Source organism: Typopeltis vanoorti, chromosome 5, assembly GCF_054136105.1.
Source record: "Typopeltis vanoorti isolate ZY-2024b chromosome 5, IOZ_Tvanoo_1.0, whole genome shotgun sequence".
In the NCBI taxonomy this organism is placed as follows: domain Eukaryota; kingdom Metazoa; phylum Arthropoda; class Arachnida; order Uropygi; family Thelyphonidae; genus Typopeltis; species Typopeltis vanoorti.
In genome coordinates, this window is record NC_143553.1 from 41,341,237 (window position 1) to 41,363,308 (window position 22,072).

At 34.7% G+C, this 22,072-nt stretch overlaps 1 protein-coding gene across 1 annotated transcript in view; it reads right to left on the bottom strand.

Annotated features, from left to right (window-relative positions):
• Positions 1–22,072, bottom strand: part of LOC150106336 (uncharacterized) — a 580,415-nt gene that overhangs the window by 128,280 nt on the left and 430,063 nt on the right. Inside the window, 1 exon segment of the mRNA XM_090393088.1 lies at positions 10,834–12,580. Within this exon segment, the coding sequence (XP_090249214.1) occupies positions 10,834–12,580 (1,747 nt within the window).

The window sequence follows — 22,072 nt, forward strand, 5'->3', positions numbered from 1 at the left end:
CATAACTGTGCTCAATGACATTCGTATCACTATTATGTCTCAAATCCTAGCCATGTGGCTAGGATTTTTAGGTTTTTTGTTTATTTTTTACATATACATCCTCAGCATTCCTCCTGAGATTATCTAGTTTCCTCAACTCTCTGCATTAGATCTCATTCCAATAAATAATTTCTCTAGGCACTTAATGCCAAATCCATTCAAGTGCAAGCAATCCTTCTTAAGACTTTTCTATAACCAAACTCACACTATCCGTCCAAAATCTCACACTCATTTTTTCGACATAGCCTGAGCATTGAATCATTTCCCTCCTTAACTCATTACTATTTCATCTCAGTGTGTGTAAACCCCTAATATTTTCTATCACTACTCTGTAACTGCTTATTTTAATTAGTAATCTATGAAAGTAATAACTCCAGAACACATCTTCTGTTTTTATGTTACTTTTATCATCTGAACCCTTTTACACCATTTTTTTCATCAATTTATAGTTGTTTTTTTAAAGGCTTTAAGATTTTGTCACATTATATTTATACTGTATATTCTTACTGGTCTTTTCATGACTTTTGCTTTGTTACTTTTACAAATAGCCTTCTTAGCTTCCTCCCTCCGCTCTATATTTTTTTATAAACACAAAGATAAATTCTTAAATGGTAGGAAATTCCAAGTACAATGTGGGTAAATTTCAAAATGGTAAGCTAACACCAAATTCCTGACATGTGCCCTCAGGGGGGTGTACAAGATATTATTAAAAGCATATGCTGTGTTACCTTATTAGGAACTTTCAATATTGCTTCTTTGCCAGAAATGCCTGCCTTTAACTTCTTAAAGGCCACAATCCCATTGCATATCAGGCTTAAAAGCCAGTCACAGCTTATTAACGTGGCTTTAAAACTTAATGCTCTGATAGGGAAACTGGTCTTATGCAGAAATTTTTCTTGCCAGTTTGCCTGTTTTGCTGGCTTCACCCTTTTCTCCATTTTTATGTGTTTGTTATTTATTTCTTATTCTGCTGGTAAGATCTTCAATAAGCATTTGCTTTTATTTTTTTCAATGTGTCATATCTCCAGTAACAATTCAAAAAGATTCCTGTATCTTCTTTATAAGAATCTTCTATGAGACCATATACACAAACCAAACTCTTCTAAAGTTTCCATTTCCAGGATGGCAGAAAAAAGACCCAGAGGATAGATTTAGATGGACCGATACAGTAAGAAACACCTAAGAAGACAAATATCTAATAATATTGGAGTTTGACAGATAACAGATTAATATGGAGAGAGATTGTTGACATCTTAGTAATGATATAACTTTTTCACATAATACTATTGTAATATCTTATACATCCCCTGTGGACACATGTCAGGAATTTGATAAACTTTCCATTTTGAAATTTACCCACATTGTACTTGAAATTTCCTACTATTCAAGAAGTTTATATTTGTGTTTATAGAACTGAATACTACAGCTACTCCTACCTTCCTTTCCCTGATCACTAATGCCTAAATATAACATCTTGTATTTCTATTTAGTAGAATTGCACCTATTATATTCTTCACTGGTCACACTAAGTATGCTGACAGTACTTCTGCTCGTTGCACTTCTCCAATGTTGCTTTTTATATTTATAGTGCCTATCTTCAATTATGTTGTCAGTTGAACTGAAGATAGGAATACTGAGTTTGAGTACCTGACTTTTTACTGCTGTTCTTGGATGAAAACAGTGGGGAAGGGGATAAATCCCTTGTTTAATTTGGTAACATTCTAGCTGGAATGACATTTCATCATGTTGTATCATCATTTTTGTTTAGGTTCTAAGTCAATATAAAATAAAATTAGTTTAGCTAAGTCTTAAGTTCATTTAGTATCAGGTGGATATATATGTATATATGAGCACAACATGAAGGTGAGGAAAAGGATGACAAGTCAGAAGTTCTGGTGAAGTCTTTACATTCCTTAAAGACTATGTGGAGGTTTCCCGGATATTTCACTTTGTCCCTTAGGCAACCCTGGTTTCTGATGCACTGCTCTAAAAATACCAGGAAATGGTTAATTGTAAATGTTTTGTGTTCCTTCAGGATAAATTCTCACAAAGTGCATGTAGCCTGAAACAAACTCCAGAGACTTGGCAGCGGGAAATTTTATCCCTTACTCAACATTCTGTAGAGTGAGGGGGGGGGGGAGTACAATTCTGAAATACAGTACATAGTTATTTTTGTTCTCTCTCTGTTTACATATAAGCATGTGCATTCACTGTTTTTTTCTTTTATTTAAATCATATGGACACAGCAAATGATTTCAATAGTATTGGTTTTTAACTGGCTGTCTGATGACAGTAAAAAAAGATTCCATTTTCCATATATTGTTGCTTAATTTTTTTTTAATTGCAACTGTACTATATTGATGATGAACAAAACTTTGAAGCCTTATAACTGCTTATTAGAACAATGTAAAAAAAAAAAAAAAATTCCCACAAATCATAGCTTGAGTTTCATAACACCTGTATACTCGTATTAAGATATATAATGTAATGTCTGTGATGGTTCAACATCACAGTTTATTTGTATGGAGCTTCCCCTGTTCCTCAACTGTCCCTGGACAGGCTAAGCCCACATAGTGATGGATTAAGTAAGAATTTCATGACTGTGAATCCGTGTGCGTTCACGGGCCGGTTTGCCTATTCTGAGGGACGAAAAACCCAAGTTTCCGGGTGAAAAAACTACCACCGCAAGAGACGGACTAACTCGCCTTTAGTCGAAAGAGACCAGATAAAGGTTCCTCATCATGGGCCGGAATCGAACCCAAGTATTTTGGACCAAATGGCTTCATCTACAATACACTGATGAATTAATAACTGTTATACATCAAATGAACTTAAACTGGATGTTGAATACAGCAACAAGTTGTCACATGTGTAACATCTTGTTGCTATGTGATGCAACTTTATCATCTCCAAATTCATAGATATGTAGATCTCTGATATATGCCAAACAAAATGAGATCTTGGTTTTTGTTAGGTTAGGTTAGACACTAGCATTTAAGCACTTCTTGAAATATGTAAACATAGTTGCTGAATACAATATATGGTATTCCTGAGGAGTTGCCAAAGTACTTGGTTTTCTTTGGTGGAAAGAAATGACAATCCTGATTTGGTGCCTGTTTTTTCCCTACATCCTTGATATGTTCTTCGAGGCAAATTTCTCGTGATTGACATATCAGTCTAATTTGTGTTTTGAAGGACCGAAAGTGATTTTGTTGATGATCAGAAGGTTGAAAATTAGGTGCAGAGTCAGTTGAGAAAACAGACAAGAATTCTATGCTGCTGGTTATGAAGAAGGACTGATAAAGCGATGGGACAAGTCTATAAATGTTGAAGGGGATTATGCAGAAAATAGGCATTTTTTAAAACTATTTATAACTTACTCACCAACCTTCCCTTGTATATAACTTCAGAGGTCATTTTACACTCTCTTTCTGGCACTGTATGTGGAGCGCAATTAGTCAAAAAGTAGTTTAAGCATCTAATTAATAATTTTAAGATATCATTTTAGATAAGTCCTTGGTTTTTTGTTCAGAGAACCATGTGAATGAATGATTGTGGCAGATTATTTAATCTAACAAGCAAGAATATTTTCACTCATGATTACAAACTACTATAAAACAAACAGCTACTAATCATATTAACCATGTTAATGCATAATAAACAATAATCATCATTCACTTATTAAAATATTTTATACAAACTACCACTCATGGAGTTGAAGTATTATCTGTGAATTTCTCACTATTAAACGTCACGAAATAATGCCTTGAATTTTTTCACCGTTTCTGCACTCACCAGACCTCAGACATCCGGTTCTAATCTGCGAAGCATCTCTTCTACATTAATCATTTAACAACTTACATCTTAAGCATAACACTCCTATCCTAACACAGATACCTTGTTTGTAAAAGGAACTGGAATTCCTTTTACATGGAATTCACCATCCAGTGGCTTGTTTCATTAGCAATCTTTCATATCCTGGTATTTTTTTTCTATGTTTTTGCTAAAATCTTCCTATTACTTCAGTTAGTTTTACACAGTACTTCACTTTACCTTTTCTCTGTATTCTCTAAGAGCATAAGCTGGCATACTTCCAAGGACCCTTTTGATATGCTCTTTTCCTTCACTGCCTCTTTAACTTCCCAAGTCCACCACTGAGTTCTGATTTTTCTATCCTTGCAGACCACGTCACAACATGCTTTTGGCTGAATCAAATCTATATTTTCTTCAGGATCTGCCACCGAATCCCCAAGGTTTGGTTCTTGTTTTCAATCTCTCATTTTTTCTTGAATAATGTTTGTGTATTTGAGTCTACAGTTAACCTCAGAGCTGCTCAACTTTGATCTGTTTTAAAATTTTCATATACACGCTATTCTTCTCAATACGAAATTCAATTTTATCCTGCTCAAAACTAAACTCACACTTCCATTCAAATCATCTGTACACCCATCTCTTGAACTGGGGAGAAACATCGCTATCGACAATAACATAGTCAATAAGATTTTTCTTATTTCTTGCATCTTCTATGTAAACTCTATATATGAATTTGTGCACATTTTTAAGTTGGAACATTATGTTCCAACTTAAAATTCTGTTCAGAACTAGTCCATGTTCTGAACAGATATCCAGCAGGTATTTACCATTATTGTTACGTCGTCATTATTTCACCTCTATTGTTCTCCTTTGTGCCTACTGAGATATAACTTCTAAACTGACCTTCTGGGGCAGTTTCCCGTTTTGAGCTCTGACAAAATTTATTTGTTTATGCTGTGCAGGTCAGAGCTCTAAGATAGAAATTCATATCCAAAGAAACCTTCCCAGAAATCAAGTAATACTTTATCTAGTTTAAGTAGGTAAGTAAATTTCAGAGTTATCAGTATACAGTCATGGCCTCGACAATCTTAAATTTCCCCTTTTCCCTCTAAGCATAGGTTCGATATTTTCGTGGGCAGTAAAATTCAATCTCTTACTCAGACAAACTCAGGTATACATGGGAAAGCATGTTTATTAATTTAAGAACTTTACAATTTGAACAACACATATATTCAAAGCTAATCAAGATCAATACTAAATTACAAGTAAAGCAAGGCAATGGTAATCAAACAGGCAAGTTATTTATACACACTCATGATTCATTTAAATCACAAACATGGCTCTCGATATCAAACTAGATTACTGCTACTAACAGCCCATACACATTAACTTGGGTTTAGACAATTTATGAACGTAGACTACCAGTCCAATTCAATCAACATAACACAGGAAACTGTCTCTAAAATCTCACTATCTTCTTTTCTAATCTGTCTCCATTTTACACATTCGTCACTAATAGATAATACATAAAACGAAGATTTCTGCGTTACCACCTTGTTAGACAATTTCTCGATCCTTCCGTCTGTTCTTTGTTATGGATCGTCCCTCTGTATGGTGATCTGCTGCCACGTGAAGTCATATGCTCGTCCCGAATTAGCCCCTTGTTTCTTCTGGGCTTACGAACTTTTTGCATCACTGCTTTTAACAAAATTTATCTTCAAAGGCAATCTTTTGCTGCTTTCTCATCAGTTAGAACCAGACCAATGGCCACTCTAAACACTGCCATCATCTCATGCTAAACTTCTTCGATTCGTGCCACTCAGCAACCGGAAACATGTGCCGGCAAATGCCGTCTTCAGACGTCTTATCGGATATATCAGCTTTGCTGACCCGCTTCGGAACTACGAGCCAGAAACCCACGTGGAGAGCACACATGACCGGGAAACACCACAGGAACCAAAACCAGAAACGTAAAAAGGAGCCAAAAGAGTCTCAAGCCATGCGAGTTCGTTTTTAAACTCTTCTATAGCACCCTCTTCTCTACTCCAAGCTTGTCTACGACGCTTTCCTATTTGCTGTCACCGAACGATGTCGCCTCCTCGCTGAACGAGGATTGCGAATTTCGAGTGCCTTCCACGAATACCTACTCATCGTTCGTTACGTCATCTTTGGTGATCAAACTGCAACCTTTGAACTTTCATTCGCACGACAATACGCGATTTTATACATGGTATAACTTAATATTGATGTTTTTGAAAGTTTAAGATTTCCATCTATTTTAGACAATACTTTAAACATAGTACAATCTAATATTTATTTCCTTCTTCGATTTCATTTTAATTTACGATTCAATTTCTTCCTTTATATTTTAATTCCCTTCTTAAGCAAAGTTAACATCTGCAAATTTCACATATTATGTCTGTTTTGCCAAGAGTACAAGTGTGCTTTTGCTTGATATCGTTGTTCTTGTTAAATCTTGAATGGTGCAGTTCTATTCTTGATAGAACCATGATTCAAGATCTAACATTATTATTATTAGCTCCGCTCTTTTCTACATTTTCCCCACAAAAATCTTTCTATGTCTGGTCATTGTTGTGCATTCTCTAATACCTCAAAAATTGTCTCCATTTCTTCCTCAGTAGAACCTTCTCCGAGAGCCAAGGGTGCAAGTAAGTCTCGTTATCTAATTCTCCATTCATAATTTCATCCTTGTCTTCCAATTTTAAAACCTTACAGTTTGTTATCCTGATCTGATAGTGCTATTCTCTGCCCAAACAGCTTATCTGCTAAATACTGTGGGATTTAACAGATAAGATGAAATAACCAATGTCCATTTCATTCTTCATCTCAACTATCATCTGCAAAAAACTGCATATTGCGATTTGACATAATGGCCTAAACCAAATCCCCTTTAGCACACCAGTAATGACTACTCTTTTGGGATAGTACTTTCACATACACAACTTGCTGATACATATCAAACAACCCGTCTCCTTTGAACCTTGATGGACCTGTGGTTTCAGTTAGGATTTTTCCATGACTGCAGGTCAGAAAGAGACCAGCTATTCCTGTCTTGGGCTTTTCTTCTCCATTTTCTTCCAACTTCCTTAATCATTGGGTCTTCCCACCTTAAGGCTGTTCTTCCAGGTTTCCTTTTGGTATCTCTCGGATACCAGTTTGTAACTCTGACTGTCCATCTGTTGTCTCTCATTCTGGCGAGATGTCCTGGCCATCTTCTTTTGCTGTTGTAGATTGTTTTTATTATATCTGTGAGTCCAGACTTCTTCCTGATTTCTGTGTGTCTTACGTGGTCTATTTTGTTTATATTGCATATTCTTCTTTCTATTGCACGTTGAGTTGTTATTAAGCTTTGTTCTTCTTTTAAAGTTGTGTTCCATGTTTCACTGCCATAAGTTAATGCTGGTAAGATGTGACTATTGAAAAGATGGGCTCTTATGTCTATATCTATGTTTTGGTTGGTAATTGTTGATTTTATTTTGTTGAAGGCTATCCAAGCAGCTCTTTTTCTCCTTGTTATTTCATTTGATATATCATTATTCATTTTTATGGACTGGCCGAGGTAGATATATTCTCAAACTTTTTCGATGGTGTGAGATTCTAAAGTGATTGTATGATCTTTACAGTATTTGCTTTTCATTTATCTTGTTTTGTCAGGGTGTATTTCCAATCCTATTTTTTGGCAGTTTTGGCTGCCAAAAAATGTTATTCAGCATTGATTCTAGGAGTTTGGGTGAGCGAGATATTAATACCACATCATCGGTGAATAATAGGATATTTAATATTTCACCATCGATGTTTATTCCATCTTTCATGTCAATTTTTCGAATGCTGTCCAGAGTAGATGTGAAGAGATTAGGTGATAAGACATCACCCTAAAGTACTCTTCTACTTAAGTTAATTTTAATTGGGTGATTGAAAAGAGTGATATTTGTTGCTTTCTTTGTAGATATCTTTTATGAGTTGGATGTATGCTTTTTCTACGCCTTATTCTATTAAAGCTTGGAATCTATAAAAAGAAGACAAAGTGGGATCTGGTATTCTCTGCATCTTTCTGTTAGCTGAGTAATAGTTTGAATGTGATCTATTGTTGAAAAGCCTTTTTTGAAACCAGCCTGTTCTTTGCAGCTATTTTCATTGATGGAGGTTTGTATTCGGTTTAGGATGATTCTGGCAAATATTTTATATGCATGTGCTAATAGACAGATAAGTCTGTAGTTACTGATGTCTTCTTTATTACCTTTTTTATGCAGAATTATGGTCTTTGATGTTTTCCATTCAGTAGGTACTTTCCTTAATTGTATATATCAAAGACCTTTCTGCTAGAGCTTTAAAGAGTATTTGTCCACCCATTTTTAAATTTCCAGTATTTCCAGATTTTCCAATTTTTAGTCTGGTACTGGAGCTGTGATTACTTGTTTAGATGAGTAAAGGTTCTCATAAAACGATTTTACTATTTTTTCACCTCTGTTTGTGTGTCTGTTTCCTTGATTCTATGAAGGCTGACGGTAGTGGTTGCTTTAGATTTATTTCTTTTTCTACTTTTTTTAGGTTACTGCGGAGCCTAGCTGCTTCTGCCAATTTTGTTGTTCTATATATGTTATAGTATTCTTTGATATTCTGCCTCAGTTGTTTACAAATAATTTTATATTCTAGACGATCTTTCCCTGTATCTTTCAGTAGTCTTCTTTTCTTCAATAGTTCTATTGTTCTTGCTGATAGGCGTTTCCTGGTCTTAGGAGGAAGTTCATACGAGGTTCTTTCTTTGCACTTCATTAATTTATTGTTAAAAGTTTGTTAAATCTTCGTCGATGTCATTTTTTAATTTCCAGTCAGTTTCTTCCACCCTTTTTCTAAGTTCTTCTGGGTTTATCTGTTTTGAGCATTTTTTATGGTTGGACTGTGCTCGAATGCGTTCTTCATTTTTTTTATGTATTTTGAGAGAGAAACCCCATCTCCTACTGAACTAAATTTATCTTTCAGCTAAATTCCATCTGCTCTAATTAAAATTAGAAGTTATGTTTCAATGTCTTTGCAACACTTCAATAAAAGTCTTACACAAAAACAAAACTTTTAAACCTTTTAACTGCTTACAGAACAATGTTTAAAAAAAAATGCACAAATCATAGCCAGTATGCTTGAGTTTCATAGCACCTGCATATACTCATATTAAGATATGCAATGCAATGTCTGTGATGGTTCAACATCGCAGTGATAAGTATCACAAAGTTTTAAATGTATCTCCATTTTGATCTTCTCATTAGCCAAATATTAATTCATCAACTAAGTTACTAACACTTAATTTTAGTTATAAGTTAATCCATTATAAACATTTTAATTAGGCACTTTCATGCAACAACGTATATTTGGGGATTATAGCAGTATTATCACGGTTATCTTGAACTAAACAGAAAAACTGTGTGCCAGTTATGATTTGGCATATGTTTATTTAATATATCTAAAAATATTATAATTTAATAACATATTTAAATTGAAATTCCAGAGTGTGTAAATTAAATTGGTATATATATTAATGCTTCTCATAGACAGGCTTATACGTTGGTTATGCATTTCTAAATCACTTAAGGAATTGAACAACGTAGATCTGAATATAAATTAAATTACACTTTAATAAATATTTTGGCAATGTCTCATTGCCATTTTCAAAAGGAACTTACAAAAAGGCACGTGCATGCAGGCACTACAACACAGTAAATGAGAATGAAGAGATGAAGCTATTGTTCTCCTAGAAGTCCTGATGGTGCCCTCTAGTGGGCTAAGTAGGTGTTCTTGGCCGTTGGGCTGAAGGTCTGCTGATGTATGCCTCCCAAATTTCAGGCATTCGCATACAACCAAAATTGTTGAGGTTTGGAGAGCTTCTTAGGGCTGAGGCTGATTCCATAAATAGTCTTTCGAATTTGTATTTGCTACGGTGTATTACTGTAGCTTTCTTCAACTGTATTCTGTGGTGTGTATCCAGAGCATGGTCTGCAAGATCAGAATGGCTGTACTTGTGAAACCGGATGTAGTCCTTGTGTTCAGAAATTCTGATATTCACTGTCCTGCCTGTTTGGCCAAAGTAAGAGAGTTTACAACTGCAAGGGACCTGGTATACAGTAGGTAAGTCTAGGGGAAGTGGTTGGTCTTTGGTGGAGCAGATAAGGGATGCCAATTTTCTGTAAGGCCTGTAACAGGAGGTAAGGTCATGTTTTTTTAAAATTTCGGTAATTTTTTCCCGAGGTGCCTCGGATGTAGAGAATGGTGATGGACTTAGAGTAATCTTTGTTGTGGGGGGGGTTGTGGTTTGTAGGTTTTAATATTTTTTGGATTAGGGGGGGGGGGGGTAGCCATTGGCTGAGAAAGTGTTGACGATGCGATTTAGTTCAATGTTTAGGGCCATGTCGTTAGAACAGATTAGTTTAGCCCTGTTGTATAGTGTTTTCACCACTCCATATTGTTGTGAGGGGGAAGGGGGGATTGTTAGTGAATGTATCTGCATGTATGGGTGGGGTTTCTATAAACTGAGAAAACCAAAGTTCCATCAGGCTGGCAGGTGACTAGTGTGTCTAGGAAAGGGAGGCTGTTGTTTTCCTCTTTTTCCAAGGTGAACTTAATTCAGGAGTGTTGGTTATTTAAGTGTGTTAAGAAGGAGAGGAGTGTTTCAGAGCCATGTGGCCAAATAGCGAACACATCATCAACATAGCGACCAACGTAGCGGCACAAAAACCAACCATATGGCTTTGCTACGTGCCTTTTTTGTAAGTTCCTTTTGAAAATGGCAACAAGACATTGCCAAAATATTGGAAATATTTATTAAAGTGTAATTTAATTTATATTCGGATCTACGTTGTTCAATTCCTTAAGTGATTTAGAAATATATTAATGCTCTAAAACAAAATGCACATTTTAATTTCTCTAGTATTACACCACACACTAAAAATATGTAAAACTATTACTATTTACCTTTCTAACCTATTGTGCCTATCTCTTTCTTGTGCTATTGCACGCTCCAGTCTAATTTCCTCCTGATACTGAGCCATCATCCATGGATTTGCAGAAGGTGTGGTAAGATGAGGATATTTCTGAGGCCATAGCATTTCCAATCCCACATGTGAACCATAGTGAGGAGGCAAAATTGTGTGTTGTTGTAAAAGATGTCTATAAGTTTGAGAATGCATGGAATGCTGGTCCAGATGTGATCCAGCAGCAGCAGCAGTTGCTGCAGAAACATGATGTGGAGGTAGAAGAGAAGACAAGCCATATGGTGCTGGTCCTAGATGAGTAGGTGCTAAAGGAGTACCAGGAGCACGAGTGTGTTGTTGTAGATTTGGAACCCGTGGATACACAGCTGCTGCAGCTGCGGCTGCACTATGAGATAAACCGGCAGGATGCATTAGTCCGTGGTGCATATAATCCACTTGGTGCACGTTACTGTTTGCCAAATGGTGATCTCTATAAACTCTTATTGGTTCATGTCTGTCTGTTATCAGTGATGTGGAACTTTTACCTTTATCATCAGCTTTTTGAGTTTCTTCTAAACTGCTCTTGGCCTCTTTGTTTACCTTGCCAATGAATGCTTCTGAAACAGGTATAACATTATCACTGGACTTTAAATGCTTGTTTACAGAATTCCCATTAGGAGTTACTGAAACAGGGTTTGATTTCTCAGGACTCACATTAGCAAAGGAAGCACTTGCTGATTGCGTTGATCCTTCTAACTTGTCTAATTGGGACATTTCTGATGCAGAGACTCTTGGAGGTGAATTAGCACTTTTAGCTGGCACATCCTGACAAACCAATACAGGAGAATTATTCTGGGAAGACCTATTGCTCAGTGTGTCTGAAACGGTATTAGTAGTTGCATTTTGCAAATAATCACATTTCCTTAAGTCCTGGTCACTAGCACCAGATGAAGAAACTGATTCTTCTTTTAAGTCCACAGGAGATTCCCTAAAAGTCTGTTCTGCTTCTGAGTTGCTACCCACAACAGCAGATACCACAGAAGGTGAAAGTGGCGTTAAAACCACTGATACACTATTTACTACTGCTGAAACTGTCAGTGTGCATGAATTATTAATTGCACCAGCTGAGCTAATTAAAGAACACTCGGTAATATCAGTTTTACAAGAATTAACATGTGTTGATGCACAAGTTATAACTGAACAAGATGTAGAGTTAATTGTTTTGGATGGAGTAAGGTGTTCAACAGCAGATACTGCATATTTATCTTCTTTGCTTAGACAAACTCCTTTTTGCTTACCACGCTTTGTCTGCCATAACTGACTAAGCTTCTCAACATTATCAGCCCTAATGGGAATGTTGCTTTCTGGATTTCTAAGTACATCACTTTCAAAATAATTTTTTGACTCCTGGCCATCAGCATCACTTGGAAGAGTACAATCAGCAACTTGTAACTGTGTACCCTTCCTTTCTTGGATTAAAACTTGAGAATCAGTAACATCAACACCTTGTTCTTCCAAACTGTCATTTATATGACTTGTGTCCTCATCTTTAAATGTCTTCTCCTTTAGGAATTTTGACTTAGCTAACCTCTTAGATGATCTGGTGACATCTGATATTTTTTTATCAGTGTTTAGAGCTGGCTTCTTATTAGATTTGATCTCACTACAAACTGAAAGTTCACCATTTTCACTAGTTTTCCTTCTTTGTTCCAACTGGCACCTTAAATCTGGTTGGCTAGGTGGAAATGCTAAAAAAATAAAATAAATAAATAATTATATACAACTTAGCAGTACAAAATATAACACACACACACACACACACACACACACACACACACACACACACACACACACACTGATGTTCTTGGTAATAGTTATGGGAAAATGAGACAAAGCAAAAAAGGTGCGAGAAGTATGCCATTAAAAAATAATATATTGGTAACATGCCACATTTTATACTGATAGAAACATTTATAAAAAAAGATGAACACAGGTAACTATATGTATGTCACAGTTCTTTGTTATGCTTAAATTTAAAAGTTTAAATGTTAAACTTTAAAATTGGACTGTACTTTGGATTCAAATGGACACAGCAACTTAATTTTCATTTCAATATTTTCAAACTTGTTTAAATATGATAGATGAATTATTAACTAAAACTAAACTCAAACAGAAGTGTAATTTACAACATGTATAGAACTGGTGCCTTAAGCTGAAGGTATGTTAAAACATCTGATAGGATGAACATCTATAGTGAAAATCATCAGACTGTTTCTAGCATCTTCAGAAAACTCCTGTTATAAGAGGTCCAATTCAAAAACATCAACTAGATTAAACTAATCTGCTATTCACATATATGCACTTTAAAAAAAACTATGAAGAAACAATCAAGTAACTCAGTGCTGTTTTCCTATTTATCAAACCACAACTACTCTTAAACCACACACTAGGATAAACTAGCATGACAGACTGAACATCAGGACAACACAATGCTATTCAGCATGGCCTTTAACTTCCTACCCATATTCAAATATGTATCTTTAACTATACATAAAAAGGATGCTTCCTGAAATGCACAGGAATAAAATCAAAAGGAGAGGGGAACTTTGTGACAACGAATAAGAATACAGTAGACCCTTCCTTGCTTTTACAAACTAACTGGTTATTGGAATGCCGTCATTAAGCAAGTCATCACAGATTGAACCTTAATTTTTCATAGGCAGTCTTATGAAATGAGAGTGTTATCAAGAATGCAGCTTAAACTATACTACACTGGTACAGCACTAGACTAAAATATTATTATTATGTGATACCTCCAGGGAGTCCATAGACTCATCGAGGAGGGCATCGACTCTACAACTATGTCTCCACCCATCCACCAACTACATGAACTGCAACTACACCAACAGCACTGCCTATCCACTTCCCACCACCACTAGTATTTTCAGAAACAATCATAAACATCCATGCCCACAGCAGGATTTGAACCCGCAGCCTTTTGGCTGGAGAGCAGATACACTAACTACTCAGCCAATCAGGCCTTCATAAATAACAAAATGATTAAGAAGCACATTTTTGCAAACGTAACATGTTACAGGATTTACTGTTTTAGAAATCTTTAAAAAATTGCATGTAACTTCTTCAATTTGATAAGCTTCCTTAAAGCATGAAAAGCCATTCCTCACCACTCAGATCATTGAGCTCCAATCGAAATTTGAATCGTCACTCTCCAAATCTATTAGACTAGAGTCAATTTTTTTAAAAAGTCTTTTAAGTCTTTGCAATGCAAACTTAGTGGTAGTATTAGGTTCTTCATATTGTATTAGTATTTTCAAATTCACTTCTCTGCTTTCCGGATGTCTATGAAAGCACAAATATGCACTGAATTAAAAAAAAAAAAAAAAAAATATATATATATATATATATATATATATATATACTGACTTAGAACCGAGAACTAGAATAACAATTAAATTTATTCAAAAGGCAACATGCATGTTTCATCGGATTGTCCGACTTCTTCAGGCATGGGAACATAGAAAGCAAATAAAAAAACCACTATAAGAAGCAACGTATCACTATAAAAATGACTATTATAAAATTCGGTTAGCTCTGAACTGTAGCTACAGTCCGTGTTGAAGTTCTATTGTTGGGCATCTGCGTGCGTCTGATTTCACGAGTGTGCCAATATCGGATAGCAGAGCTGAAAGAGTCCGGTAGATTATAACTAAGGTTATTAATTATATGATGAGGGTCCACAACAATTTCCTTAGACTCGACTATGCTGCACTCCACCTCGTCATTGGATATATGAAGGTTTGAAGTTGTTGTCCAGTTTATCTCATGTTGACGGTCTTCATCATTTGTGTTTACTGAAAACAGTAAATGGCTTGACAGTGCCCGTGCTCTAGTTCTTCTGGTGTTCTTCCAGACATAGGAGGATGGATTTTTCAGTTTGGCCATAGTATTGTTTCCCGCAGTTACACGTGATTTTGTACACTCCTGGGAATTGTAGATGGTTGTGAGCTTGTTTGTATTTGCTTAAAATCAATCTTAGTTTAGGAAGAGTAGAAAAGCAGGTTTTCATGTTGAACTTTCGTAAAATTCTTCTTAGTTTCTTGGAGAGCGAGCTGATGTATGATAAGGAGATATAACCTTTAGGGTTGTCTTGTGTTTCTGAGTTTTTTTGATGGCGGCGGTATAGATGCTTATTAATAGTTTTCGACGAGTAGCCATTACTTGTGAAGGTTCTTTGTAGATGTTCATTTTGTAGCTCTTCATCATCTGACAGTATAGATCTGACACAATGTGCTACAGTTGAGATGATACCCATTTTCTGTGCAGGATAGTGATGTAAGGACGCATGTAGGTATCTATCCGTGTGTGTAGATTTTCTAAAAATTTAGATTTTTATAGAATCAGGTGTCTTAGTCTTACATCCAGGAAGGGAAGAGATCCATTTTTTTCAACCTCCATTGTTAATTTGATGTCTTGGTGGAAGTTGTTTAAATGATTTAAAAAAGACTGAAGGTTATTGGTGCCGTATTCCCATATAAGAAATATGTCATCTACAAATCTCAACCAAATTTTTGGTTTAAGAGTAGCTGAGGAGATTGCCTTTTGTTCGAAATCTTCAAACAAGATGTTAGCTAATACAGGAGACAGGGGGTGCCCATTGCCAATCCCTTATTTTGTTTGTAAACTTTTTTCTCATATTAAAAGTAGATTTTTAATATGAGAAACATTAAAAGCCGGAGTGAACGCAATGTGATAGCAAGGAAAACATCTTTTTGAAATCTTGTTCTTTAAAATATCGAGAACCTCTTGAGTTGGAACGTTTGTAAAGAGAGCCACCACGTCAAAACTCACCATGATATCTGAAGGCTGAAGTTTTAAATTTTTGATTTTCGAGACGAAATCTGTTGAGTTTTTTATATATGAAAAAGAATTTCCTGTAAAACCTTAGAAATTATATATATAATTTCTTTTTCATATATGTTGAGCCCATATATCAACCTATACTACATTAGTATCATGCATGGGTAGTGGGTTGCTAATGTCTTTATGCTAAAATATGCTAATGTCTTTATTTCCCAAAGGGAGTAAAAGTAGGCAGGGCCATTTTAGCCTTAACTCTTTAAATTAAACTGATAATGAATTATCAGCTTAATTTAAAGCAGGGCAAATAAAATTTTTCTGCAACTGCAGGCTGTTGCAGAAAAATGTTAGCTGCCATAACTATTCCGATATGTCTAGCTACAAGGCCAAGAAGCGTGTGACCACACAATCTACTCTAGACATGTTTGTGAGATGCCGTTCACAACAAAGTCAAGATAACAACCCCGACTACCCTCTGCCTTCAACATCGAAAGGGGTAAAACTTCCTGCAGAACAGCATTCCTTAGAACAACCAACTCAGCCATCACAACAAATTTTTTTATTTTAAAAGTGAATATTTCAGTTTGTTTTCATATTCTTTTATATTATGTATTTTTCATACTTTCATATTTACAGTATGTATATTATTCAAATACAATTGATATTTTTGTTTATAATTGAATTTTTTTAATCATCCCAAAAATGAAAAATATCTGATTAATGGCAAAAAAATTAATATACGACAGCAGTATGAGTAACCATTGAACATTTTATTGTATGTACATAATTTACAACTTTGACTTACGTAAAGGTTTACGAAACGCATTACTTACGTAACTCGAGGTGTAACTGTATATACTTGCATTAAAAACTATCCAAACAAGTACATAACTTATGTATTCATTTACATGAGAAGCTGCGAAACCAACGAAGAGAACTGAATTAGGAACAATGAATTTCACAAGTCATTTAATTAGTCTGTCAACTATTTACTACAATCCTCACAAACTCAAGCCAAATTTTGGTAACAATGTTATAAATTTAAACCATTAGTATATTTTAAGCTTAGACTGTATTTATCCAATATTTGTTTAAAAAAATAATTTCTTTAATTTAGTACCCATAAATTTTATCAACAGTAGGTATGTATGAAAAATTTTCTGTGCAGCTTAAATTCCAAATATGTATTTTCCCCCCCAAAGGATATATAAAATCAAACAATTTATTCAGATTACACACAAAAATTACCATTTATCCAACCTTCAAAACAACAAACCTTCAATTAACCAATCTTTGCATGTCAAATGACTTCTGATAAAGCACCATGTAATTGTACTTCAATTATCAGAACTCACCATTCTGAGCAGCCATGAACAAAATCCATTTGTTCTAAATGATGTGTCACTCGGTATATTGTAGCACAACATTCATTTAACAAGAGGTCTAAATTCTGAAATCTTTTCAGAATTCTATACCATATTTTGTTAAATTGAGTGCTTTATAATATAAATGTAAGAAAATTTTATATGCTACATTTTAAATATATATTGTGACATTACAAGGGGAGGCAAAATGCAAAAGTACTGTTTTAATTTCTAGTTAATTACTAAAAATTATGTGCATCTTCAAAAAGACTATTTGCAATAAGCATGACATTATATTTGAGGGGAGATGTATAAAAAATTATAATTTGTGTAGCCCTGTGAAATGATATCTGCTTCCTAAGCACTAGCGATCAGAAAAAAGAATTATAAGTTCATTTCTAGTTGGTGACTGCAGGAACTTTTCTAGGCCTTTTTTCAGCTAGTTACAGAATTAGACTATCTTTGCATACAGTTTTTCTCTCAGTTTCCACAAGAAAGACCCTACATGCAATAAGAAAACTGATCACAGAATTCAACTATATACCAGAAAACGATATACAGTATTAGGGTTAGGAACTAAGATTAGCTGCCATAAGTTTTCAAATTTAGGGCCAAATGGATACACCTACTCCCTTTATGGGAATAAAAGATCATTTTATATTTATATTTCCAAATATACAATTAACATTTCTATGCACAACAGTACCATTCATTTTCTATCTGTACATGGCACACTATTGTTTCATGTTTTTTTTTTAATATCATACTATCTGCTTTAAAATTTTGCCCTCCCCCCCCCTTTATTTTAAGTTGGCTATGTTTTCATACATTTAAAAATGTGTGGCTTATGTTTTATTGTTTTTCTTTAATAAAGATAAAAATGTCTAATAATCCTTCTGATAGGTTTTATATTATAAATAAAATAAAATAGGTTTTATAAATAAAGCAACATGGCTAATGTAATTTGTAAATAAACAATATTTTAGCCATTGCTGCTAAAAATAATAGCAAAGTCTATCTTGGATAAAAATTATAGTGCCAGATGATAGCTGTTATAAAATTCTTGCATATAATGACAGTTCTGCATGATTTATGTTTTTTCACCAAAACACAGTAATATGCCCCACAAAACAAGATAACAGATATTACAAAAAATATAGTAATTAAGGACTGCCTTTCACTATCATTTGTCATGGAAGTGGTTTTAAAATTTCAATGAGTTATGCAATCCCAATATATAATTTGTCATGTGCAAACAGGAAAAAGCTAATAGTGTATGATGAAAGAAGGGAAGAATTTAAGTACATTCGCAAAAGGACAAATTGTGCACTCATTCCTGATCGATGGACTTCAATAGTAAATAATCCATTCATCATAATTAACATATCATTACATCCATGATGAAGGGGGGGGAATTAAAAAAAACTTAAGTGACTGAAACTAAAAAAATACTTAACAGACACATAAATGTTATTCTGCACAACTTTCAGTATTATGCAGATAAATGGCAGCCAGAAGTTTGTGCCATCATTTACAAATATGCTAGAAATATTGTTGGCTCTGCTGAAATGCGACTCAAAAGGGAGAAGATGACTAAAACAGCATTCCAATGTAGCGTCAACTCTTTGAGTATTATTAAAGTCCATTTTCAAAATTCATACTTAAAGGCTATTCTCAAAGGCCAAGGAAGGTTTAGATCATTAAGTATCCTTTGAGATGACAATCTAATTTGACTATCCCATGATGGAATACCACTCTCATGCTTTCAAGGCTGCAGAAATCAAGAAGGGCTGTAATAACAGATCTAATAATAATAGCATTCACAACAGGTGATGTAATTTCATGTGAGGCAACAATAGTGTTCACAGATTTCTAATTATCCTACAACTCAAAAAATGTTTCAATAAGAATGTTTTTTCCCCTTCTCTCAATTCCTATCTGAGCATTCTTAGCAGGTATTTTTTTAAACGTTCATATAGCACTTTGATCCATTGGTTGTACAACTGCAGCAAATACACCAGTTTGATGTTTTTACACTGCTCTTGTTGGGCAATATGGTGTATTGGCAAATAAAAGCAGTTCTTTAATGTCAGGTATTTTCTTGCAACATATTTCAATACTTTCATAATGGTATACAAATCAGCCTTGAAACAGTACTTGAGTTGCCCATGCTTTTCCACAGAAAAATAGTCTTCTTAAAAGGCCCCAGAATTTTCATTATGGCAACTAAATGTTTTTAAAGTTCCCAGTAACATTTCTCTACACAGGGAAGTCCATCTTTTCACTGATGCTTGACAGGATTTTTTTCCTTCTTTGGATATATAAGTATCATAGTCTTCTTTTTTTTTTCCCCCAAGAGAGAGAGAGAGAGAATGTCAGAAATGTGTCGTGGTAGATAATCCTGATTTTTGATGATTTCTACCAAACCATTAGAGAACTCTTTGCAATTACTATCATGTCTGCACTAGCATACTAGGTGGAAGTCTGTGTATCATGCATATAAATAGATGTAAACTGTGTGTGTGTGTGTGTGTGTGTGTGTGTGTGTGTGTGTGTGTGTGTGTGTGTGTGTGTATTCTTTTGGCCAGTTTGCCTGTTTTGTAGGATGCAACACCTTTCCACCTCAGTATGAGCACTAGCAGCTTCTTCCAGTCACTCGTGTTACAAAAGTTAGAATGAACCTTGAATCTGTGAAACCATCTGTGACTTGCAGTGAATGCTGCACCATCACTCTCTGTATTTTATGCCTGATTGCAATCTGGATACATTTTCTCAAGTATAAACATACAAGACTTATACACATCTGTTGTTGAAGGGCTTTGATCTAAAGATCTAAAGATCACAAGATTTTTCACACCTGTTACACTGCTTCCTTTCTTGGAAATAATTGCGAGCTGCACTTTCACAGAAATTATTACATACTAAATAATTCAATCTTTATAATTTTTGATTGCTGACCTATTCAATTCAAAAGCACCTGCAATGATGAACTTTTTCCATTTTTCATATAGTTTAATAATTTCTACTTTACCTTCTATACTTAAGTGTGAATAATCTTATCACAAATGTGACATTTAGGTATATTTATCAGGCATTATGAGGATTTATATTTTGTTTATGAAAAGCAATATGTAGATATCAAACTCAACTTACACATGTAACACAACAAAATAAAATGGCAGAAACAATGATATCAGTTGTGAACATGCAAAAGCACTATTTCTGTGTGAAGTTATATCAATACCTATTGACACTGCATGTCTTTGAATGTGCACAAATCAAGAACATTCTGTATATCCTAATCACTTAATAGCAGTGAACTATAAATTTTAAATACCAACCCCACAGAATAGGTTGCAAAACTTATAGCACATTACAGGATGAAAGAGACTTGTTGATGTTTTGTAAACAGCTAAAGATTGTATTGTGGCAAAACAGTGTGAGAAAGATAAAATGAAAGAGGGATGAAAGTGACTTGTTGATGTTTTGTAAATAGCTAAAGGTTGTATTGTGGGAAAACAGTGTGAGAAAGATAAAATGAAAGAGGGATGAAAGATGAGAATGAGAACTTGCTTCAGTGAATTTGAAACAGAATGGAATGTCCTCTAAACAATGAATTAATGAATTCTACACTGCAATTGCAAAGGGTATTGCATCTTGAATTTTTAAATGTTTCTATATGCAGCAACCTATCTTGATTTAATTTTTCAAACCTAAATTAACAGTATTTTTTCTACACATTTTACAAAAGTGTTGAGTTCTATTTAAATATAGTTTTGAAGGGAAAAAATGTATGCAAAAACTATTATAAATTTTAGGTTATTATCCTTTTTGTTAATTATAAAAATCAACAATAAAGAAATTAAACATCTCAGCAATAATTAGTTCTCACAATTAGCCAAAAACAAAGGGGAAGGACAAATTACTGCATACCTCTAACTTATTAAATTAAACCTAACACATGAATTCTAATGCTACATTAAAAATTGTGGAGATAGTGAATATAAAATTAAAATAGCACTAAGAATCCATCCAATTGTTACCCATCCTTAGACCAGATGAATTTCTAGAGATTTTAGGGAATTTAATTTAGCTGGCTTACCATTCCTCTGCTGCATCTCTCTAAAGGTAAGCATGTTTATTCAGATATGTTTATTCACTGGAGCCAGTTTGCTGTTTGCAGGATGAAAAACTGGAGTTTTCAGGAAGAAAAAACCATATGCCTCCATATGAGACTAGATACCTCACTTTCAGCTGAAAATGCCCTGATAAAAGGTTCTTCACATCCTAGACGAGATTAAAATCCAAGTCTTTCCAACCAAAAGGCTTCATCTATAACAGGGGGTCACCAAAGTTATTTGCCCATCGACCCCTTCAAGAGTTTCTTGACTTTTTATCGACCCCCTATATTTTACTATTACGTAATTATAATAGGACAAGCAAAAAAAGACGCTTGTGTGAGTTTTTAGATTGTTTATTTTATAGTTACAGTGTTTATTGTATGTATAATATAGTATATATTATTATATTACTATTACTAGTAATATCACTGGTATTACTACCAGCGCTGCTCAACTCTTCAACATAGAGTAGTTTAGTTTATGAATGAATAACGATTGAATTATATTATGTTGATGAATTTTAGAACATTAACGCTCACTTGTATGTCGATGCGCAAAAATGAGACTGGGATCGAATACTTGTATCAGTAAATAAGAACCATGCACGTGTTGCAATCTCGCTCCCACTGCGCCGGCCGGCAGGAACCATCAACATCCGTTTATTGGTAAATACGTCATTTTGGCCTACTTGATTGGCCTCAGTAACTATTTTCATGACCTTACTCCATCTTACAGGTCCTATTCATGGACCTGTAAGATGGAGGTACTGATCCCACGATTCACTCTTAATTGCGTTGGTTGTCATTACCTCCATGTCTTTTGTCATGGAGGTAATCCAAGTTAACCGAATTAAATATTACCCATACAATGATGTCTT